Source organism: Seriola aureovittata, chromosome 18 (genome assembly GCF_021018895.1).
Source record: "Seriola aureovittata isolate HTS-2021-v1 ecotype China chromosome 18, ASM2101889v1, whole genome shotgun sequence".
Taxonomy (NCBI): Eukaryota; Metazoa; Chordata; class Actinopteri; order Carangiformes; family Carangidae; genus Seriola; species Seriola aureovittata.
In genome coordinates, this window is record NC_079381.1 from 1474723 (window position 1) to 1499393 (window position 24671).

Here is a 24671-nt window from a genome sequence, read left to right on the forward strand (position 1 = left end):
GACCCACTGTTTTTCTTCTGGTTAGACGGCAGGGGTTTTCTTCTTGTTTGTGAGGAGGTGAGTTGATGATGAGCTGTTCACATGTTGTTCAGGCTGCTGGCAGCTGAGAGGACTAAACTAGAGGAGGATCAGACTCTGGCTCTGCTTCACCACATTATATAGAGTAAGTGCAGTTTTAGTGTTTTCTTTAAGACAGACGTGTCAGACTTTACTACCGCAGCTCCTTGCTAATTTATTTTTGACCAAACAAAATAAAAATCAGGCTCAGATCATTCCTCTTCTTGCCAGTGCCCTTCACCTTGTTTCAGGAAATAAATTAACTAGAAATGAATGAATCAGCATAAACTGCATAGAACCATTTTGTGTTTTCTAGACAAAGTGATTCTGGACAAATGAAGTAGATATTTTAGGAAACAGGAACAGACGTTTCGTTCAGACTCAGTCGACCAGGAGGCTTTTTATCTGAATAAGTACAAATACAGTTTGTCCAAGTGTGTATCAGGGGAGGAAAGTGATGAAGTACTAATTAATAAAGTAATTAATGAAAGTATTGAACTTAAGTCCAACTTTAGGACCTTTGGTGTATGCATTAATATAGCTTCATTACATTTCAGAGGGTGATATTGGACTCTTTCTCCACTGCAGTGTCTTGTTAGCAGTCATTTCTCATGTGTGTGTAGCGCAGCTTTTGTCTTTGCTTCTTTCCAACCACATTAATCATCTCAACCCTCCCCAGATTTCTCTTAAGTGCTTTAGATTGGTTGGGAACGACTGAATTAAACGACCTGATTACATGACTATAGCTAAAACTAGCTCCACCTCGAGCAGCTGCAGTGACACTGACAGTATTTTAGTGTGACATATCACAACATCGTCACAGGGCCCAGTTTTCTGCAGAAGCATTTTTACTTTGATAGTTAAAGAAAATGTTTCTTTTATATTTTGAATGTACAACTGTTTTTACAGTGTTGTATTGGTTCTTTTACTGAAGTGAAAGGTCTGAGTTCTTCCAAAGTAAAGGCCTGGATTCTGTTGTTTTGTGGGTTTTAGCTGCTGGAGCTGCTGCAGGGAACAAAGTAGAAGCTCCGTAGAAATGCTGTTAAAGAAAGGGGCATCATTTGGATTCAGATGCTGACATAACAGTCTTAACACAGGGACCATTTAGTCATTGTTGTAGAGCTTTCAATCATATGATATCATCCTCATCTTCAGATAAAACTGTAGAAATCTAATTTTCATTTTTCTACACTTTGCGCTTTGTTGACAGTTTTGGTCCAGTTTTCAAACATCAAAGATATCTTTCCTGTGAATGTGCTTTCAGATCTGATAATAATGTTTAACACTAATATTAATGGTCTGTATAATGTACATTGCTGCTCAGCACCATACCATTTTAAAGGTGACCATAAGTAGAAATGAATTTGTGATTTCAATCATAAAAATATACCTGAATGATACACTGTAAAACAAATTCAAAACATCAGAAATGGAAGGTGTGTAACAAAATATGTAAAGTATTTAATAAGTAAAAAGATAAAATTGTGCGAGCAATTCAAATTTCCTCTGTGTTGTTTCTAACAATAATAAAACACAGCTCACGTCATTGTGAAAAAAAATCAAGAAGTTTAGTGATTGTAGTTGTAATTTGAGCTTGTAAAACCAAAAAATGTAAAGTAACTGTAACACTAAAAATTGAGTCTATTCTACATGAAAAAGCAAAGAAATCAGTTCAACTAACTTCATTACATTCAACATATGAATTACATTAGACTCGATTAAACCGAGTAAATTTAAGGGAATTGCTTTGACAATCGAGTTTAATCAACTGTAGTTGTGAATTTTAACATTTTCTTGTGTTTTGCATCAAATTAACATTGAATAGTTAGTTAGAATTAACACAATTCACATTTTAACAAATAAAATAATTACATTTAAAAAACAAATATTAACATGTTAACATCCAATAATTTATGTTTAATAACCAAATTTATTAAGTAATTCTTAGAATTGCTAACTTCCTGTAATTCAAACAATTGAAGCATTAAAAATCAAATGAGAGGTAAACAATTTCATCACAGCATTAGAAGAAAAAATCCTGACAGCCTCCACAAACTTTGGAATTACATTACATTTAGTCATTTAGCAGACTCTAAACAACACTAAAGCTTTGACCCTGTAGTGTGTTAAATATCAGTTTCCAAAATACCTCACCTTTACAAAATTTAGTAATAGAATACTTTCACAGCTCTCACATAACACTGACTTAACTGAGCTTTGTATGCTGACACTAAATAGCACTGTCACATGGACTGAATGTGCAAAAAGAGTTGCCAGTAATCAGTTTCCCAAAATGACAAAACCTCTGAAAAGACAGTTATGTCCGCATGTCAGGCCGGCAGCCATGTTTGAAGCTGGCTGCAGCCTAATTGTCACGTTGTTTGATGAAAAGACAAATATAAATTCAGAAGTTATCTGGTGGCTGAATTCAGATGATGCTTCACTCCTTTAAGAGTAAAACATATTGTGGCTTATTTTCAACAATGATCAGCTGCAGCCTGAAGAGACACATTCCAACACAATGCAACTTGTTTGTACAGAAAAACTACAAAACACACAAACTAGACTTTGTAGCATCAGAATTAGTCGGTTGCACCGACAGCAGTTGTACAAAGTAAAAGAGGCAACGTCCAATATGATGAGAAAGAGTTCTCTATGTCAGAGAGGATCTGACACAACTCTCCAGCGTGACGCCATCAAGCCATGACTCTGTGTTTAACAGCATCTGCAAACACAGATTATACATATTTCTGTTGTTGAAAAACTGATAGAAAATATCTGAAATAAATCACAAAATAACATATAAAAGTACTTATGCATGCTTCCCAATGATTACCTTTGTTTTAGCTTATCACACACACACACACACACACACTTCCTGCAGTTACCAAGAAGTATGTGTTTTGAGTGGAAACCCGGGAGCTAATTGTGGCTGCAACAGTCCGACAAGGAGCTCAGAGCCTGGAGCGATTTCATACCGAAGTAGTTTTAAGTGACGGTCTCGTCTAACAACATTATACTGCTGAGGGCTCAACGCATTGCAACCTGAAAAACACATGCGAACAGACAAAACACAAGCAAATTCAGAAAACGTCTTCATCAGTTTTGACACTTGATGAGCTGCAAATACACGCAACACAATCAAATAGACAAACGCACTTCAAACACTCACAACAAAACCAAATACAGGAACTGCACTTCCAGCAAAACAAGTTCAATTACTGATTCTGTCGGTGCAGCGCAGGGTAGAATAGGAACTTTTGATCTCAGCACTTTCATGGGGTTTTACGAACTTATCACAAAGTTTAAAAAGAGGAAATAATGTGTTGTTGAAACTTTCAATTAGTTGTGACTTGTGTGACTTGCAATGTAAGCAGCATTAATTATTCTAGTGAAAGGCCTTTTACAGTTTTGCTTTGGTCCAGTGGCTGTAGCCAATGTGTCAATGTGTCCTCGAGCTGGACATTCAGTCTTTCTTGATTGTCCCTAAGGTGGAGCTTAAAAAGACAAAAAGAACACAAACCAAAACAGAACAGTCACACAATTCACATCAAACAATCCCATTGACATAAGTATTCAGACACTTGGCTCTGACTCTTGAAGTTTAGCTCAGGTTCCTCCATTTCTCTGGATCATCTCAGATGTTTCTCCACCTTGGCTGGAGTCCACCTGTGGTAAACTCAGCTGATTGGACATGATGTGTAAAGACACACACCTGTCTGTATCAGGTCTCACAGCCGACAAACAGATCAGAGCAGAAACCACGAGGAGGAAGGAGCTGCTGCAGAGCTCAGAGACAGGACTGTGTCCAGGCTCAGAGACATTTCTGCTGCATTGAAGGTTCCTGAGAAGAACAGCGGTCTCCATCATTCTGACATGAAGAAGTCTGGAACCACCAGGACTCTTCTAGAGCTGGACCTGGACTGAGACATCAGGGAGAGGAGAGGAGACCAAGAACCTGATGGTCACGCTGAGCTGCAGAGATCCTGTGTGGACATGGAGAAACTTCTAGAAGGAGAACCAGTGCTAAGCATCATGTCTGGTATCCTGACCACATGACACTTAGGACCAAGGCCAAACAGTTCATCTTAGTTTCATCAGAACAGAGAATCATGTTTCTCACAGTCTGATGGAAAGCAGGACATGCTTTGTGGGACATGTATCTGTACTCTCTGATATGGTCCTATCTCACTGGGCACTTCAGTGTGTCATAGCAAGGACAAACGTCTTTACCCCATCCCCTCCCCACAAGGTTGCCCCAAGGTTTGGTGCTGGGGCCCCTTCTCTTTGCAGTATACACCACCTCCTTGGGTACAATTATCCACTCGCATGGCTTCTTCTATCACTGTTATGTAAACGACCCCCAGCTATAACTGCTGTTCCCGCCATACAACCCCACTGTCTCTCAGCGGATCTCAGCCTGTCTCTCAGATATTCACATGATGAAAGAACACCACCTTTAACAAAACTGATTCAACTCTTAAGATAAAAATGTCGGATGATTAAATAAAAACCTGGTCCAGAGCTCAGGACCTCAGACTGGGCTGAAGGTTTATTTCACAACAGGACAATGACCCTAAGTTCACAGCCGAGACAACGCAGGAGTGGCTTAGAGACAACTTAGTGAATGTCCTTGAGTGACCCAGCCACAGCCCGGACTTGAAGCCAGTTGAACATCGCTGGAGAAACTACAAAATGGCCGTCCATCTACGGCCCCCATCCAACCTGACAGAGTCTGAGAGGACCTACAGAGAAGAAGAGCAGAAAATCCATGAATCCTAACTGCTGAGTCAAGGGTCTGACTAAATCCGTGGATTCCAATCAAGGTGCAGAAATATCTCAGAGACGATCCAGAGAAATGGAGGGAACTGAGCTAAAGTGTCTGAATACCCATGTCGATAAGAATAAATCTGTTTTTTTCTTTCAAATAAACTTGCAAAAATGTCTAAAATTCTGTTTTCACATTGTCATTATGGGTAACTTAAATGATTTTAGCAACATACCAAAATGTGTTTTATCTTTTTTTTAATTTTGCTTTGGGATCATTTGGTGTCAATTGTGTGTAAATCTGTTTTATGTTACACAATGCAAATGCGAAGAAAGTGAAAAGAAGTTATTTTACTAAACAATAAAGACCTTGGTGATTTTTCTTACAAGAAATCAGACAAACACACTTTGCCGTAAATAACTGTCCAAGCATATTTGTAAGCGTCAAGTAATATGACAGTTGATGTTGACAGACCCCAGTCCCTCGCCTCCATCCGTGCTGAGTGTGCGTGGGTGTGCACAGGTGAACGAGAGGCTCTGTGAAGTGGCTGTATGAGCCAGTGCATTGCATTTGATTTTCCATTTTGAAATGCTTGAAGTGACTGAGCGTTTGCGGGCCAGAGTCTTAAGATAATATTAGATTTGAGGATTATATATTCTGTTCTATGAGACAGTGAAGCTGTGATGTTGTTGGTGCTGCTGCAGGTGTAGCTGTAGTTTCCTTAGTCATTGAGAAGTTGGAGCTGTGGTATTGTAACTGATGGAGAGTTGCACAGTTGCAGGGACGTGTTTGTGAACGTTTTCAGATCCACAGGCATATGTCTGTGAAGAACTTCAGTCGTCCAGGTCGTGGTGTTTCTAAATGTTAGACAAAGGCAACTCAATCTGCTCAAGGTTCCTCACTTCACTACACTGCAGTTTCTTGTGGCTGTATTGTGGTTACCCTGGTTACTGTGACAAGGTATAGAAATGGCTCAAGGCCTTTTGTGTTTCTGGTCATTTTATGCACTTGTCAGTTTTATACAGTGACCCCTGAAGTTGTAGTTGTTTTTTGTTCGTTGTCTTAATTATGAGAGGGAGAGAGAGAGAGAGAGAGAGAGAGAGAGAGAGAGAGAGAGAGAGAGAGAGGATGATATGGTGCAAAGGGTCAGGGATCGGACTTGAACCCAGGCTGCTGCACTCTACCAGGGTTTTTTTTATTTTGCAGCACAGTTGTGTATTTGCATGTCCTGTAGTTGCATTGCATTGAGCTCTCAGGGCCGCCACAGGTTTACCCTGCTAGTATAGTGTAATACTGATCAGATGTTTGTCAGTCTGTAGATTTGTTGGTCCATCCAGCAGTTAGAGCCACAGCAGGATGTCTCACCAGCTACTGGCCATATTGATATGAAATTTCGTATTGATGTCCACGGCCCCCAGATGATGAACTCTAATGTTTTGGTGAACTGTTGAACTTCTTGCCATGTGAGTGAAATGGTCTCAACCAGTCCTCCAACCCGAACAACCGAACCTAACACCTGGTCATTAACAGAGCCTATACAAAACACAAACCACACACACACACACACACACACACACACACACACACACACACACACCAAGGCCAAACTTAGGAAACTGAAGGTATGTCTGACAATTCATGACTTCCTGTTGTTTCTGGGAAAACTGAACAGTTAACATTAATAATGTGCATAATTTTCTTTGTGTAAATTAATCTTGATTTGTATTTATTTTTGTTTTCAGGTTGATTGCATCCTGGTGGCTGTACTTGTTTGGGGACTGTCCTTCTAGGAGCCACCATCTGGAAAATGGCTGACCAGGTGAACACACTGCCATTCTTCTATGGCAACATCACCAGGGAGGAGGCGGAGGGTTACCTGAAGCAGGCGGGCACGGGCAATGGCATGTACCTGCTACGGCAAAGTCGCAACTATCTCGGAGGGTTTGCGCTCTCTGTGTTACATTCAGGCCGCTGCTATCACTACACCATCGAAAGAGAACCAAGTGAAACATATGCAATAGCTGGTGGTAAGAGCCACAGGAGCCCCGTGGATGTAATTGACTACCACTCCCAGGAGACGGACGGCCTAGTGTGTCTGCTCAAGAAACCCTGCAACCGGCCCAAAAACATGCAGCCAAAGGTGGGGCCCTTTGAGGACCTGAAGGAAAAACTGATCCGGGAGTATGTAAAGCAGACCTGGAACCTGCAGGTTAGTTTCAACTACTGTCTAACAGAAATGATAGAATATTAGTAGCAATACAGTCAGACTACTTGTTGGCAGTGATAACGCTGTACTCACCAAACGGTGAAGAGGTCAAGAAGCACGAGCACACAGACAGTCAGACAATGTCCTACATGTGTGGAGCTGACAATTCAAAGAATGCAGCTATCGGTACTGCTGAAGCCAGTATGTTTTACCATTTAAAGGTCCCATATAATCTAAAGGTCTCTGTCCATGTGTTGTTTGATTATAAAGCAGGTCTAGGTTCTATATTAATACTGTGAAAGTATCAAAGCCTCAGTCCACAGAGAAATGCACACAGCCTGTATTCAGAAACTGAGCCTTAAAACCAGCCGTCAGGACTTCTGGAACTTTGTGATGTCACAACAAAGCAGTCACTGCTGGACTCACCATCCAACCTTGCATGATTTGGTTTCTCTGAGCGTTTACTTGAAATCTGCCATGTTATTATTGGATCACTCAGAAAACAGTCAGCCAATGAGAAGAGAGGCTCTGAGCATCCTCCCTACTGATTGGCTCACCGACCTGTTGTTACTAGAGCTCCAGAGAGAAGCCTGAGAGAGGAGTGAAAAAAGAGGAGCTGTAACTGTAGATGGATGGAAATGGAAATTTTATTCTGCCTTTATGCTGCTAAATATTTTTTTCACTTTCTGTAAAAAAAACAAAAAAAAAACATAGTGCTGAATTATATTTATAAACTGATCAGTCTTGACCTGTCCTGCTTTATGATACATTCTTTATTGGTTTCTCTTGGCTTTTAAAAGTCTGTCTGTGACTCAGTGGTAGTGCACAGTAATTCATATAATGTGGGAAGTGGCGATGACAAGGAGCTGGGGAAGGATGATAAGAGGAGGTTCTCCTGAAAAGAAAAAGCTCAGAGCAGCCTTTTAAAAAAAAAAGACACAAATGTGAAACTGATCCATTTTTTTAGGTCTGTGAACTCAAAATTGAAAATTGTGAACGTGACCTACATCATTTTAACTATGTTGAAATATCACAAAATTATAGAAATACAAAATAAACATACGAGAAAATAACGTGACAACATAAAAATGATTCAAAATATATATAATAAAATGAACAGCAATAATAATAATATCAAAATAAGAGCAGAAAATGTGATGTGTATGAGTGTAACTCCATGAGCAACAGTAATAATAGCTACATGTCAATATGAGCAAAACATACAAAACATTTAAACATGGACAGTAACACATGGGAAAAAGACAGTTATAAAACAGCAGCTGAATGGTCTTTAAAGCACCTTTTGTAACATTTTATAGAGGAACAGGTCTTTGACAAATAGAGAGAGAGAAAGTCATTCCATTATTTGATCGCCCTGAATCTTGTTGAAAAACCACCTTCAAGTGAGAAATTTAGGAGGATGTTGTGTCTGGTCATCCACACCATTTTGGGACTTGTTCAGAGTCACACAATACTACAATACTGTACTGAGTGGCTTACCAACAAGCCACAGATTTGGTTTGGCCTGAATATTTTCTTTATTATAAGCGTGGGTTCATGTGTGTGTTCAGGGGGCGGCTCTGGAGCAGGCCATCATCAGCCAGAGGCCTCAGCTGGAGAAGCTCATTGCCACCACCGCACATGAACGAATGCCCTGGTTCCACGGAACAATCGCTCGAGAAGAGTCTGAGCCCCGGCTGCAAAACGGCTCCCGCACCAACGGAAAATTCCTGTAAGTATTTTCACGTGTCTTTCGGCCGCGTTTACAGTTAATGATGTAAAATGAATTACAATCCAAATCTGACCAGTTTCAGTATTTCTCCAGAACTCACAGTATTCAGAGCATCCAGAGTCAAACCTATTTCACTGTAAAAGTAGCTTATCTTCTCATCCTCTCAAGCAGCTTTTCCTCCCAGGTTCCATCAGTCCACCAGAAATTTTCACCAATTCAAATTCCAAACTGTAACTGAACCATCTCAACCTGTAAAAACTACTAAAAACCCTGCAGAACATCATCACAATCCATGCCTGGAGGGAATCATGTGAAAGGCTGAACATCATCTGTACAGCCTTCTTAAAAATCAGTTTTACAAAGCCTACATCAAGTCATGGTTTGATCCCAAATGTCGCTGGATGGTTCAAAGCTGTGTGTTGCCATGGGAAAATAAAGCAGAGTAGACCCACCTCATAAAAACTAAATAAATTCAGTCTAAATATCAGATCCAACCACAAAAAAATGTTTCACTTTCTACAAATGAGCCTTTCAGACAAATGAAGCTGCCTCTGATCTGGAGCTTACCCTACAGGTGTAATTGACGCAGCACAGCTAAACACTGCATAAACTGGATGTGTACAATACATGTTGTCTTTTAGGACTGCAAAGTATGAGAGGCTCTTGACAGGACGACATGTCTCTGCTGTGTGACACAATGAAGTCAGATGGACTCAACACTGAACAGTTCAACAGGTCTCATGTTCCTTGTGGTGTTGGTTCCAACATGAAGTTATGTGTGCTGCAGTTCAACAGAGGACAGAGAGTCATCTGAAATATTATATTTACGCATATGTTTGAGGTCTGGACTGACAGCACTGATAACTGACCGCACACTGATCTGCTCTCCCTCCTCCGTGTCTGGCAGTAATTGTGATATTTGTACGTGATATGCGGCTCCAGATAGTCCCCACCCTTTCAACCAATCAAGCTCTAGCCTAAATCAGTCATCCTGCAGATGCAGCCTCTGGGGGGGTGGGGGGGTGGGGGGGTGTCAGAATTATATAATATGACCAAACATAGTGCAAACGAGTTTAAATATAGTTAAGGACGTGTCTCTACGTCCATATGCAAACTTACACCCATGGTTATGTGGGCAGGAACCAAGCAACCTGTAAGCTCGACTTGTAAGAACTTTGTGAGGTTCTTCTTGTGTTTCCTCTGCACTTTACAAGCAGGACATCGAAGTTCACTACAAATGCAACAGTGGGACTTCTTCCTCTTCATGAGTGGGGGGTGTAGCTGGGTGTTGGTAGGCAGACAGAAGCTGCTCCAGTCACAAACCAGTCAGCTGTTTTTAGTTTATATTAAACATTTTCTGAGCTAACTCTTATTTGTAGCAATGTTGTCCCGTCTAGGCCTCATTGTTAATGATTTAATGATTAACTATAGTAAGTCACAGACGTTCAGACAACTGTTCTGTCTGTGCTGGTGGATTTCATAATGCTGTGGTGTAAATGTAGATCTGCACTGTAACAGTGTGAGTGGTGTAATAAATGGAAATTTACATCTACAGCTGCAGCTGCACATAGACCGCAGCACAGCTTTACATTTAATTCAAGATATTAAATGTTTGAAATGGGCGTTTGTTACGTTTGAGCAAACAGAGTATAGAGTATTTATAGCAGCTGAGCAGTACACACGGACACACACGAACACACACACACACACACACACACACACACACACACGCACGCTGTGGTTTCCGCTCTGGTAGTTTGCAAAGCTTCCTGAAGTGGCCAAACCAGAGACAGAGAGACGCAGGGCGCGATGTGACTGTTCTGTCCTCTTTCTTAAGTCGAGGCTGTTTCAGACACTCTGCACAGATGAATATCCTGGAGTCACTTTCCTGGTTTAGGATTTAGATTTCAGCAGTGGACAACAACAGCTCACAATAATACTATTACAGTTTGTTACGGTTTGTCATTAGAGTTTTGTTTCTAGAATAGTTTTGCATTTTAGAAATATTGAGATCACAGTTTGGATCAGTCATGAATAATGAACAGAGGCGCAGCCTGTGAGGAGAGACAGGCAACTGCTTGGGGCCCCAGGGTGTAGATACTTAAATTTAAATAAACTGACAGTAACTATTTGGCCTTATAATGTGTCTTATTTACATGTGACAATGTTGAAGTTATTTAGTAATTTATTATTTAGATTTAGAAAATTCTACATGAATATTTGGAGTAAAAACAATGTTTAGATTTTTTACATTTTTCTTTTAGATTATTTATTATATAAATAATTGGAGGGGCTACTCTTTGTCATTTAAACTATAAAGATTTATTTTAATTTTTTTTTACAAGATTCTCTGACTCACTCTCCAACTCCACCCGTGTCATTTGAGTTTAATTTTAGAGTGAATAGTTTTAAACTGAAATATACGTTTTTTCACTTGTAAGTACAGACATTGGCGAGGTACTGATGTGTTTCATATGGAACTAGCAAGTTAGCTGTAGCTAGGAGTCAACACACTGTATGTAGGTTTGTCTTAGACGTATATGAAGGCATCTGGACCTGCTTCAGTTCTTGGACCTTTACAAGTTGTTGGAGGCAGTTAACTGCTGTCCTGTTATATCTGCTGGTAGGATCTTGCCTCAGTGTCTCATACTGTAGGTGGACGTGTCCCTGACAAGACTGGACCAAGCCATTGACTGACCACTATATTACCGCCTGTAACATGGGGAGGCCACCCTTTGCATTTTTGGACTCCCCAAGATACTGGTGGAAGCAGCCGCACTGAGACCCATCACCAGTGGCATTTTTGGTAACTTACAACATTACCACCTGACCACCATCACAGCTGTCTGGTCGGCAACACCGCACCACATCAAAAACTGGACTCAGATGAAACGGTGTCACCTCACGCTGTACATGCACTCCCACCTACGAAGCAGTACAGTGTACAGTGGCCCTGAGAGCTCAACACACTGCAACACATGCAAAGACAAAACACAAAGAAATTCTGAAAACATCTTTATCAGTTTGAAACAAATGCGCTGCGAATTCTATCCTACAACACAACAGAAGTATTTCCAGTGGACACAAGTGTGGGATTACCACGAGGTACCACGAAGGCGTAATCTCTCTCTACAAAGAAAAAGACATGAACCTGCTGAGACACACTTGTTATTCGATGCTTTTAACTTCAAAAGTTACAATTGGTCATTGAACAAAAAGTCCCAGCCAGGTTCATCACTGTTTAGTGTCCCCTGGAAACACTTCCATTGTGTTGTGTGAATTTGCAGCACATGTGTTGTCACATTGATGAAGATGTTTTCTGAATTTGCAGCTCTTTTGTGTATTTGCGTGTTTTCTGAAGTTGCAGTTTGTTGAGCTCTCAGGGCCACCGTAGTGAAGACTGTAGGAAACAACTGCTACTGGACAACAATCTGTCCAACAGAACCAACCTCATCCCAGACCACATATGTGCCCTGCTTGACGTCTGCCTGACTACCATTTACATTTACACTTACTCATTCGGCAGAAGTTTAATGAGTGTTACAAGTGAGGTTCATCACTGAAGCTTCAGAGCAGGAGAGACCTCGGTGTAAGAACTAAGTACATGTGTTTAATAAGTGAAGGAGATCAGGTGAAGTCCACAGTAAGAGCTAGTTACACATGTGGGGGTGTTAGAAGAGGAGGTGCTCTCTGAAGAGAGGAGTCTTCAACGGATGCTTGAAGAGAGAGAGGGAGAGATCAGAATCAGAAAAACTTTATTGATCCCACAGGGAAATGGTTTGTTACAATTGCACACAAACACACAGTTCAGAAAGAGGAAGTAACGATGGAATAAAGATGGATGGATATGGATCTGACACACCTGTAAAATAATGGGTAAAGATTATACCTTTTATGACAGTATTATTATTCATTCATAATCTATGACTCCAGCCTTATCTTTGTAATTCACTTTGAAGTTTGCATTTTGCACATTTTTTGATTAATGTCAAACAATGAGCAACTGGTGCAAAGTTTCATTTTAATCTAAATTTTTTTCTCATCCACCAATCGAACACACCTGTGACCTTCTTTCTACAGTGGAAATGAACATTGTTCAGAAAGTTCGTCCCAACACTGTTGCAGAAGTCCCCACAGATGTGTTGCACTTGCAGGTTGCAGAAGTCCAGTTCATCTCAAACCAGCTGCATGTGGTTTAAGTCTGGAGACTGTGCCGGTGTTCACCTTGTAAACTCCACCATCTGGTTCTTTGATGAACTAATATTTTGGCTCATTATGTTGCTGCAGGATGAAGCCCTGACCAACCGGTCTGTCTCACCCGCCTTTTTCTCACCATTCTGACAGCATTAACACCACATCCTGCATTACAGCATTGTCGTAACACAGGGGTTTGTAACACAGTTTGCTCCAACACTGCCTTTGTACAGATAGAGGGTTTGTCAGTCATCAACCTGTAGAAATTGTTTGCATAAATTGTCAGAGCTTCATTTGCTTTCACAGCTGCAGAAAAAAAAATTGTAAATTAACCAATTTTTTCACCCCTGATAAAAAAGCCTGTTTTCCATCACATTTACATGATTTATCAGTTGTTGGTGAACTAAACTTTTTTTTTCCTTGAGCAGTTTACCGCATACGTAAAGGTTATTCAGGCTGTTTCCAAACTTTTGACTGGTAGCAATTAAGATATAAAGTACATGAGAGAAAATAAAATACAGTTTGATGTAAAGATTTAAATATATATTTTTAAAGTTTAAAATCTGCTCATGCAACAGGTTGTACTCAGATCCTGTCTTTGGGTTATACAGAAATGTAACATATGACACATACAGTATGTCCATATACTATATTATTATTATAACATATATACATAAAGTATATATAAATATATAAGTTATAACATATAGGAAATATCCACAGTAAAATGTATATATTAATCTATATGAAAAATGTTTATATGATATAACATGTTGCGACCATATTTGTTAACAATTTATATTTTATTTCTAGATGCAAGTTTATTAAAATAATGTGCTTTTTAAATTTTGATATACATTTAAATAGTTCTAAATTTATTTGTATATGTTCTTATAAATTTTACACATTCTACCTTTTGTATCAACATATTGTGACAGGCTATGCATATATATTTATGTATCTACAATATACATGTATGTCAATATAGGAAATTGTTAAAATTTCTAATAAGTTTCATATATATTATTTTTTACATATATGTACATGTTTGATTTTAATTCATACGTACATATATTTCATATATGTAAGTGTAGTTCCATGAAGGTTCCTCCATCACAGAAGTCTAAAACCATAAAACATAAGTACTGAAGTCACGAGGAGGAAGAGATGTAAATAATCGTCTTCTTCAAAGAAACATGATGTGCCTCACATTCTTCAAGTTGAGCCAAGCTTTTGTTGTAACCACGGTGTATTTCCTGTCTGGTTTATTCTGGATCTTTGTTCTCATACAATTGTTTTGATGAAGTAACTGTTTTTTTTTACAACATGTTATTCACTACTATTACACTACTGCTACATTTACTCTCACAGACAAATGACACAGGGTTTAATACCATCTATTACTATTATCTATCAATGATATTCTTACGTTGATGTGTACTGAGTCCTGCAGGTATGATGTTTTGTTGTAGTCCAACCCTGAAGTTATCATCCCCCTGGTTCCCTCCACAAAAAGCCGATGGGATTTTAACATTGTCTTTTGGATTATTACAGAAAATAAACTCAACTAGGCTATAAACCAAATACACCACGGTCCCCTGACTTCAACACCACGGTCACATGACTTGAACGTCACTACCACTAAACTTCAGCTTGTAGTTTGATTTAGCTCTGACCTCTTCTACAAAAGCCTTTCCTTAGAGACAGACAGACATTATAGTCAGAGAAGTTGCCTCCTCCGTAGCTCCATAGCTTTGCTCCAACTGATTTGTCTTTACTGACTGATTCTTTGGTGTCAGTAGAAAGATGTGTGATCTGTATCCATCTTTCTCCACAGTAGAAAGTAAATACCTCTCATCTTCTTCTTGTGTGAACAGGATTCGACAGAGAGACTTGAATGGATCCTACGCTCTGTGTTTACTACATGAAGGACAGGTCATGCACTATCGCATCGACAGGGACCGGACCGGCAAGCTCTCAATCCCAGATGGCAAGAAGTTTGACACGCTGTGGCAGGTTAACAAAACGATCCTCATCTGTCTTCTTATTCTCATGTTGTTATTTTAAAGGTTTCCCAGCAGACGTCTGAAATGTTGGTGACTGATAAAATACAATTTATCCTTATTTCTTATTCTGATTTCATATTCTAATATGAGGATGTATTTGTTGGTTGTTATAGTTACATTTATATCCATTATGGACACTGTATTGAAATGTGCTGGAGTCCAGAGTAGTTCAGTATTTCTTGACATTGATTATCCATCAACATTCTCCACCTGCCTGGAGTTTCTGAGCAGCTCCTGTCGTCACAGGGCAGAGGTCCAGATGTGATGAGTGAAGACAGATGTTGGTTTTGGTCTATGGACAGTAACAGTGGTATCAAACCTGGTAACCTCGATAATGACAAGACTTCAGAAAGCTGCACGTGTTTATTCATTCATTTATTATTGGGAACTTTATTCTTCATTTATGCTGAAGCATGTGTACAAAATGAACCCATAGGTCGTCTGTCTATAGAGACCCAAACTGTTTTTGTACCAGGCTGTAAACATGTTTATTTGTGCTGTAAAGTTGGACATTTTAACATGGGAGTCTATGGGGACTGACTCACTGTTGGAGCCAGACTGTTGTGGTCTTTAGAGGAACTGCAGGTTTCTGTTCTTCCATGTTGGCTTCATGTTTCAGCCTCAGAGGTTGATGCTGGGTTGTATCAGAGGGTTGAAAAAAACAACCTGTATGGCTGTTCAGGTTGGAGGACTAGTTGGTTTCTTATCATCTAGGGATTACAAACATTTTGACCTGTGAAAACTGAATGACAGTCTTGTACAGTTATTGATGCATGTATTATAACTTCTGCTTTAACCACAGCTGGTTGAGCACTACTCATACAAACCAGACGGCCTGCTGCGAGTGCTCACAGAGCCCTGTCCAAGACCTGATGGAGAAACCGGTAAAAACACACACGTGTCTACAGCATGACTGATATTCAAACAAAGTCTGCTGCATGTTAATCAGTGTCTAACAATCAAAAGTGATGGAAAACTCTCAAATCTAACACATTTGTCATGTGTTGTGCTCACAGGGTTGATAGGGCGGCCGCTGCTCCCACGGGACCACCCTGGGCTAACCTCTGCTCTTGTAAGTTCTTGATGTATTTACATATTCTCATGGGCCAGAGCCTGTCAGAAAAACAGTGAAACATATGACATGAACGTACTTCCTGCCTCGCTCCGCTTGAGGGGCTTGAGGCGGGGAGGTCTGATAATATGTGTTTTCGTCATTTTGGTGAGCCAACCCGTATGATTTTGTTCTTCCTCCTTACAGGCACATTACAGTAAAATGAACATGTAAATGTTATTTAGGCCGACTGTATGAAGAAGGTGTTTCTCACTGATGAATGAGTCAGTAAGAGATAAACCTGACAGGTTCTTGTTTTAAGATTTTCCCTGAATCTGTTCCTACTGTAATGATCAAATGTATGACTTTAACATTGCCAGGTCACCTACTGATAACCTCTCTGACATTTTGGTTTCTAGCAAAATGCAGCAGGTGGAATTCTCTCCAGACTCAAAACTGTTCCCATACCTGGCCGAAAAAAGGTGCACTAACACACCTCCTGCCTCCTCATGAACCTACTGGTCACAGCAGTGTGTAACCCCCCCACCCCCCCCACCCCCACCCCCCCAGCTCTTACCCCCTCTGTGATTTAGCCTAAGTGTAGATTGCTACTTACTTGCTCGACTCTCCTTCCTCTCTCCTTTGAGTCGTCCGCCACCCAGCGGTTACTCAATGCACTTACATCCTGAACCACAGCCAGCAGTCTGATGCCGTGTCCTATTCACTGCCTCCTTCTATGTGTGCATGTCAAGACCCAACATGTCAAGACCCAACATGTCAAGACCAAACAAGACCAACCATGTCCCATTCAAAGGCTGCTCCACATGTTCTTTTGCCCATATTTGTAAGATTTAGAATAAAATAAGAGACAATATTCTTAGACAATTTGTATGAAGTACACATGTACCCATTTATTTGGTTGAGTTTTTAGCCATGCTAGTGATGTGGGTTTAAAGATGATAATGTCTATTCGTCAGTCTGTTGGTCCACCATCTTGGTCCAGTGGGTGTCATGAACTTTGGTTAAGATATTCAGGATGATCCCCCAACTTTTCCTCTAGTGCTATCAACAGGTCAAACTTTTCACATATCCTGTGGAACAGATTTAGAGCCACATGATTTAATAATAGTTTAGTTTTTAAAGGAGCTATTTGTTAGTTTTGCCACATAGCTAATGTTAGCATTAGCAGCGGTTTACATACCAGTCTAGAAGAAACATTGTGAGTTAAGCATCAAACATCATTCCTTTACTCACCAACAGCTGTCTCCAGAGGTGAAGTTAGCATGCTAACCAGCTAGCTCTGACCCGTCTCGTCACTTTAAGATAGCGACTCACTGTAGCCTCCAATCTGCCCAATCTGAAGAAGTAGCTGCTTAGAGGATGTATTATAACCTCTTGTCTTGTAAACACAACGATGACTGAAGCTCTGGTCAAGGCACAATCACCACCACCCGCAAGAAACCATGTTTGGTGGCAGAGAACTTGCAAATAGTCCCTTTAAATTTACTCTAAAATCATATAGCTATTGTTGCACAGTCCTGTGGTTTGTCTATTTGACTTTCATATGAAAAATCAACTGCAGTAAACAACCAGAGAAACACCACCTGCAAATTCAAAATATGAGAAAATTGGTGTGATCTCTTAACACACTGGTATCTGCCGCTGAAGAGCAAATCTTTAGGAATGGGTTTTGGATGCAGCCCACTGTCTCTGTTTTTCTTAATTAATACCAAATTACATAGTCATTTTTAGTTCCTATGTAGAAAATGAAAATAAAACATAACAAGGGTAATTTATGGGAGACTTAAGGCTAACAATTGACTGTGGGATATTTGGCGTCTCAGAATATTTCCTTTAGGGCACAAGAGAGGACATGTCCTGGAGCAGCCTTTGGTTTTGAACCGCCTCGGCAGCTTTTTATGATGTGTTTGATGTGTTTGGCCTTGAAATGTGTAACTGACAGAGGGGTTCTTGAAACAAAATGCTGAGTTGTCCCCTGTGAGGCTCTGGTGAATCACCGTCATGTTGGTTGGTCAGGTTGAACGTGGTCTTTGAATGAGGCAACCGCTGAAACAAACTCTGCCTGACCCTCGACTTTGTTCCTTGGTCTTGCTGACTTTGGAGCTTTTTGCATCTCGCGCCTGTCTTTGCTTTTTGAGTTCAGCATCTTCAACTTAAAATGCAATTGCTTTTAATAATTTTTCTATGAACTCTAGTTATCAATGCTAGAGATTCAAATGGGGGTCTTGAATGTGAATATTTTAAAAGCAGGGGTGTGGGACATAATACAGTATATTTTCAAAGTTTACAGATCATTGACATGAAGCTATTATGAAATGGTCCGAAGAACATTTGGACAGTAAATTGGTTGCTAAACCTGTTCCACACCCCTTCTTTGAATGCATGTGAATTAACCTCATGCATTTATTCTCTTCCTCTCAACCCTTTTGAATGCCCCATTTAATGGACACCATGTATTAGAGTGATACTGACTGATGGCTGAGAAACCAGATTGTACCAACGTTTTGGATAAACATTTTCACATTTTCTCACATTCTTGGAATTAGTTTAATTTCAGTCTGTCGCTGTAATACAGGCCCCATATAAAGAGTGGCATCTTGCTGCATAAGAGAAACATTTTATTGTTCCCTCAGTGCTGAATTAATTCACTCATTGCAGATGATATTTCAGCAGTTCACCTTATGAAAAATATGCTTCATATGTTTTCTCTCTGTTTGTTCTCTCAAATGTTGTCTTTGATGATGCATGACAGAGCCAGGGACCTCGACACAACACCACTGATAATCTCAATCCTTATGAAACCAGGGTGCCTAACAATCAGGCTGGCGGAAAAGGTAAGTTGTTTAAGTGCAAATTGATTTTCTTAACAATTACCTTCAAAGTAAAATAAGTTCAAACTTGCAATCTTGGGAGTTTGAACTTAGCAAGTTTAACTTAAGAACGGAAATCAAAACAATTGTCAATCTCACTCATACCCCCCACATCACTGCTGGTTGATGGCAAATCTAAAGCTAGAGTATTTGTAAGTTTTACTTTTGCCACTTAGCCAACGTTTACAATACGCCCTCAGAGCACACCTAGCTTGGATGCTACAGTGACTCGGTATCAGAAAATTATGATGATGATAACATTGTTTGAGTGTTCATTGCTATTAGTGATTTAGTGTCTTGATAAAACTTTTAAACAGTTCTATGGTTCCTTCAGAGACATGTTTTTTTCCAACACAAGGTAGAAAATCTTGGGGTTTGATGTTCTCTGTTCATTAAAATAATTTCCTTTTTGTGTTTCTTTTTAATTGTACATTTGTACAGGTGTACACACCATTTAGCATTTAGCATTTAGCATTCGATACATCGTTTTGTAGGATTTTTCTTTTTTTTTTAAATGAATGTTTGTCTGTTGGGTTGGATGGTGGGTACACACCCACCATATGCTATAGGCCACATATGCTTATACAAAGCACAGGACTGTCACACCAGAGACTCGTCACATTCATCTCCCATTTCCAGCCAATAGTCAACATTTCTTTTAACCATGATTTTATAACTTTAATGACATGTTTAATTCAATCAAAATGATGAAGGTCCTCTAAAGAGCGCAAAGTGTTTGGTTTAACCAAAACCATGTTGCACCAAATCAGAATGATGATCATATCGTTCAAAGTGGTGATTTTGGAAACAATAACAAATTATTTGTTAATCATTCAGGTTCAAGAACTTGTTGAAAACAATATCCGTGTCTAAATTTGGTGACATAAACATGCACATAATGTACAGGATAGACTATTGTGATACGGTAATTTCTTCATCAGAGGCCATGCCAATGGATACAGAGGTATATGAGAGTCCATATGCAGACCCAGATGAACTGAGGAGCTCAACAGTGGATCGCAGCCAGCTTTTCCTGGAGGATGGAGAACTGGGCTCAGGGAACTTTGGTACAGTCATGAGGGGAATCTACAAGATGAGAAAGTATGTTAAATCACACCACGTCACATCACCCCCCAAACACCACTCCTCCATTTCAATCACCCAGTACATAATGATGCCACGATTTTAGATTATCAGACATCTGCAGATTTTATTTCCATAAGTTTTGATAATGTTCCCCATGTCCAAATAAGTCATATGAATGACACTTTGAGTTTAGGTGAGACAGTTTGTGTACTTGCCTACTCTTATTCCATCATGTTGTGTCACTCTGTTTGTTGATCCCTGTTTGTGTTGTCTAAAAAATGTGGCTTACTGTGTTTGAGCAATAATGTCTGCAAAGCTCATTTATGGTGAGTATCAATACAAACCAGGCAGCACAGACTTCCTGACACTGTACTCCTTGTTTCACAGAACAGAGAAGTCGGTTGCAGTCAAAATCCTGAAGAATGATGATAACAACCCCTCAGTGCGCGAGGAGATGCTGCGGGAAGCCAACGTGATGCAGCAGCTGGACAATCCTTACATTGTCCGGATGATTGGGATCTGTGAGGCAGAGAACCTGATGCTGGTCATGGAGCTGGCAGAGCTGGGACCACTCAACAAGTTCCTGCAGAAACACAAGTATGTGCTCCACATGGATCCTTATTATGCTCTGGAACAAGACATAATGTCACACTGCTTATTTTACATTATTATCAGGGACAATGATACGCATTTGTTTGTTTTGAATTTTGTTTTTTAATGGTTCTGTAAATGATCATCACTGCCACTAGATGTCACACTAGACCACCAGCATCTCAGACCAAAACAAACCATTTGGCCACGGTGCATTATGTAGCCATCAAGGAGAAGAAGAGCCAGTTCAAGTCGACTCAAGACTAATTAGCAGCTCGTAGAGTTCTCCTCTCTGTAAAGACAGACCAGTATTGACTCCACAGTAGGACTGGGAAAGAAATTCAGCCTTGGACTTGTCCGCTGTGACCGTCCCGCATGAATGACACTGAAGGAGCTGGTAAAAACTTAAAAAACTTAATGGATGTTTTGATGATTCAGCATCTGACCGAGATTGAGCCAGTAGTCCCTGGTAGATTATTAAAATCCCGTGGTCTGGCCCACTGAACTGAGTATCAGTCAAAGATAAGGACAGTGCTCTTTGTAATAGAGAGCATTCCCAACAAAGACTAGTTTTATTGAAGTTTTAATCCAGTTTCAGATGGTGGCAGAGAAATCATTTCAATTATAACTAAAAGTTTTATTGAACAGAATTTTTTTTCATGTTTAAAAACTGATCTTGAACCTTATGTTGAATGAAAATGAGTGAAAATGAATTTAAGATATCTCAAAGGTTTGGTTAAGAAGAGCTTAGCGTCTGTATCACATGAAATTTATACTCAAAATCAAAATTGATCATCTGCAGGCAAACAACCATAAAGAACATCACAGAGCTGGTCCATCAGGTTTCTATGGGAATGAAGTACCTGGAGGAACATAACTTCGTCCACAGGGACCTTGCTGCCAGGAACGTGCTGCTGGTCACGCAGCACTATGCCAAAATCAGTGACTTTGGACTCTCCAAAGCCGTCGCTGAAGAGCAGAACTACTACAAGGTAAATGCTGACAGGGACATACACTGATGGATACATAGATCAAGCATTACACTCATTCAGGCCCATGACACTCACATCTAAGGCTTATTTCTACCTCCTTACAACAGAATGGTTGAGTGTGGCAATATGGTAGTAGTACTATTAGTACTTGATGGCTTTTATACAAGGACTTTTTCAATTGGCTGACCAGAATTAACAGTTTTTCATTCAACATTAAAAATCTGTTTTAATAATGTTTTTTGACGAAATTAGAATTCGAATCAAACTTTGCTGTCACAAAAGCTCAGACTGAACATCTGTGCAGCACCATAACATGCTGCTGTTTGTGACCAGCACAGTTTCAAATAATCAGACCATGGGGCTCATCTATGAACCTGGTGTTTTCCAGGGTTCCCTCATGTTCCCTCATTCCCAAAACACAATGACATTAATTATGGCTGCTGACATGTCTTTAAAAACAACAATTGTTGATGCAACCCAGTTTAATTATAGCAGTTCCCTCGTCACTTCATGGGCAGCTAGATATTCCCTAAACTACTGCGCAGTATGAAGTCTCCAGGTTGCCCCTAAGGATATAATTTGGAAAGGTGCAGGTCGCCTTGAAGAGTCAATTAAGGACTTGATAATATATTTACATTAAAGTTGAGTTGAGCTGGTGATATCTTCAGGCAGGGAAGCTGTTAAACTGTGGAGGTACGCAGGAGAGAGGTTACTCTCAGGGGATTATTCTGGCTGTGTTTTGAGAGAGAATACATCATCCCTGCAGCACATTGCCATACAGCCATTTAAAGCAAAAAAGGAAGAAGCCGATGTTACTTCTTTAAGAGCTCATAATTTTGTTTTTTGCATCAAGACTAGAAAAACCAATACTGAAAGGTTTGAGATCTGATCTGAAATGTCTACATGTTTAATTTAAGTCTTAAGTCCTTGTTTTCTAAAGATCAAACTAGAGCTCAAGAAGAGACATAAAACCACACAAAACGGCTTTTTTACCTCAAGAATTACTACAATACTGACAAGTCAAAGCAGAGGACCTACACCTGCTTATCAGCCAGGAAGAAAGAATGATGAACATCAGAATAACTGACAGGGTCCCCTCAGTGCCATGAGACAGACTCTAATCCGAGACTGTAGAATATAACAGGAAGTCACATCCACTAATGTTTTGTGTGTAACTCCTCCTGCAGGCAAAGGGTCATGGGAAGTGGCCAGTGAAGTGGTACGCTCCTGAGTGTATAAACTACTTCAAATTCTCCTCCAAAAGTGACGTGTGGAGCTTCGGGGTGCTCATGTGGGAGGCGTATTCCTACGGCCAGAAACCATACAAGGTATGAACAATTACTCACCAACCTAAGACATGATGACGCTTTTTTCTTTTTACACATGAAGTCATTCACTCACTGGGTTTGTTTGGTTGTTGTCAGACCTGCATGTCGACATGTCAATGTCACCACCTACAGTACAAAAAAGCTCTGTGCAATACCACTAAATGTGTAGGGTATTTGCTTACCTATATTATAGCTATATTGAGAATTTGGGCCCAACAAAAGTCAGTTTACTTGTGCTCACTGCAACTATTGTGATCACACCTGTGATTTTCAGTTAAGGCTAAAATGCCTGAACAAAGTGACAAAGACCCTATGAACTCCACATCTTTCTTAGTGTTTGCCTGGGTTCTGTCCATAGACTGTAAATAAAGATGGACGTAGCCTCTGTGACGTCACCAACAAGTTTCTGAAAAGCAGTTTTGAAGCTCAGAGTGAGCTGCTCCACCGTCACCATCTTGGCAGTACCAGGCTGAAAACGTGTTTATTTCTGCTGTAAGGACATGGGAGTCTATGGGGATTGACTCACTGTTGGAGCCAAACTCCAGTGGTCATTAGAGGAACTGCAGGTTTTGGTTCTTCACTGTTGTTCACATGTTTCAGCACCAGAGGTTGCTGCTTGGTTGTGTCTAATTTTGAGCTGCCGGAACAAGTAAGAGACTAGATTGTGCAACTTCACAATGATGGGAGAAGGTAGAAGAGTATCAGTGGGCTACAAAGAAGGGCTATACTACTAATAAAAGAAGTCATTTGAACTCAGTTTTGTTGATAACCATATATGAAAAATCGACTAATACAGTTTTGTATCATCTCAATCATTCTGTGTACCTTTCAGAGGTACTGAGAAATGCCTGCTGGTTTCACATTGAATCTGAATGTGTCTGTGTTCACAGGGAATGAAAGGAAACGATGTGATGCAGATGATTGAGAGTGGAATGCGAATGGACGCCCCAATGAACTGTCCACAAGAGATATATGAAATGATGAGAACCTGCTGGACGTACAAGTGAGTCATCACAAGGTTGACATGTTGTCACAGCAGACGGGAATAATGGATGAGTGTGTGTTAGAGATAACTGTTTGCTTTCTCATGTCTTACAGGGCAGATGAACGACCTGGATTTACCATAGTTGAGCCGAGACTACGAGATTATTATTATGACATTGCACAGTGATTCTTCACATGGATGTTAAGAGACTGTGGGTGATGAGAGAAATTACATTTAATATTGTACAAATGACTGGAGAGAATGGTTTGAAATGTATATGCAGTTGAAGTGAACATTTATTGTTACAGCTAAAAACTATACAACCAACTGATTTGGTAGGTGTGTTTTATACTGGAAGCATTATATGTATTAAAGCTTAACCATTGCAGTGTCATCAGAGATAAAAGCTTTGAATGAAGGTCTGATTGTTTCAGTGTGTCAGTTTATTTATATATAGCCAGATAGCACAAATCATTAATTTGCCACAGTGGCCATAAAACATGCAACACCCTCTGTTCTATAGACCATTGAATTATGAGGAAACCCCCCCCCCCCCCTAAAAAACTTTAACAGAAAAATAATAGATGGAACCTATGGAGGAGCAACAGAGGTGGGATCCCTCGTCCAGGACAGACAGACATGTTGTGTGTACAGAACGGAGCAACAGTAAATTTACAGTATGGACAATCAAGATGACAAAGACAGATTGTAAACATGCATAAAG

The 24671-nt window shown here is 40.0% G+C and overlaps 1 protein-coding gene across 7 annotated transcripts in view; it reads left to right on the forward strand.

Moving 5' to 3' along the window:
- Window positions 1-24369, forward strand: part of syk (spleen tyrosine kinase) — a 39408-nt gene extending 15039 nt beyond the window's left edge. For 3 of the 7 annotated variants that reach the window (XM_056403939.1, XM_056403940.1, XM_056403942.1), the window contains 13 exons: window positions 6568-7034; window positions 8603-8763; window positions 14835-14973; window positions 15826-15907; window positions 16040-16095; window positions 16494-16556; window positions 18848-18929; window positions 19907-20066; window positions 20439-20648; window positions 21445-21634; window positions 22822-22962; window positions 23853-23965; window positions 24061-24369. In XM_056403939.1, coding sequence (XP_056259914.1) covers window positions 6633-7034; window positions 8603-8763; window positions 14835-14973; window positions 15826-15907; window positions 16040-16095; window positions 16494-16556; window positions 18848-18929; window positions 19907-20066; window positions 20439-20648; window positions 21445-21634; window positions 22822-22962; window positions 23853-23965; window positions 24061-24133 — 1872 coding nt within the window. In that variant the 5' untranslated portion in view covers window positions 6568-6632 and the 3' untranslated portion in view covers window positions 24134-24369. Of the gene's footprint in view, window positions 1-38; window positions 58-81; window positions 164-6567; window positions 7035-8602; window positions 8764-14834; window positions 14974-15825; window positions 15908-16039; window positions 16096-16493; window positions 16557-18847; window positions 18930-19906; window positions 20067-20438; window positions 20649-21444; window positions 21635-22821; window positions 22963-23852; window positions 23966-24060 lie in introns of those variants that run through there. The other 4 variants (XM_056403943.1, XM_056403944.1, XM_056403945.1 and 1 more) reach the window with 4 other exon arrangements.
- The last annotated feature ends 302 nt before the right edge of the window (window positions 24370-24671 follow it).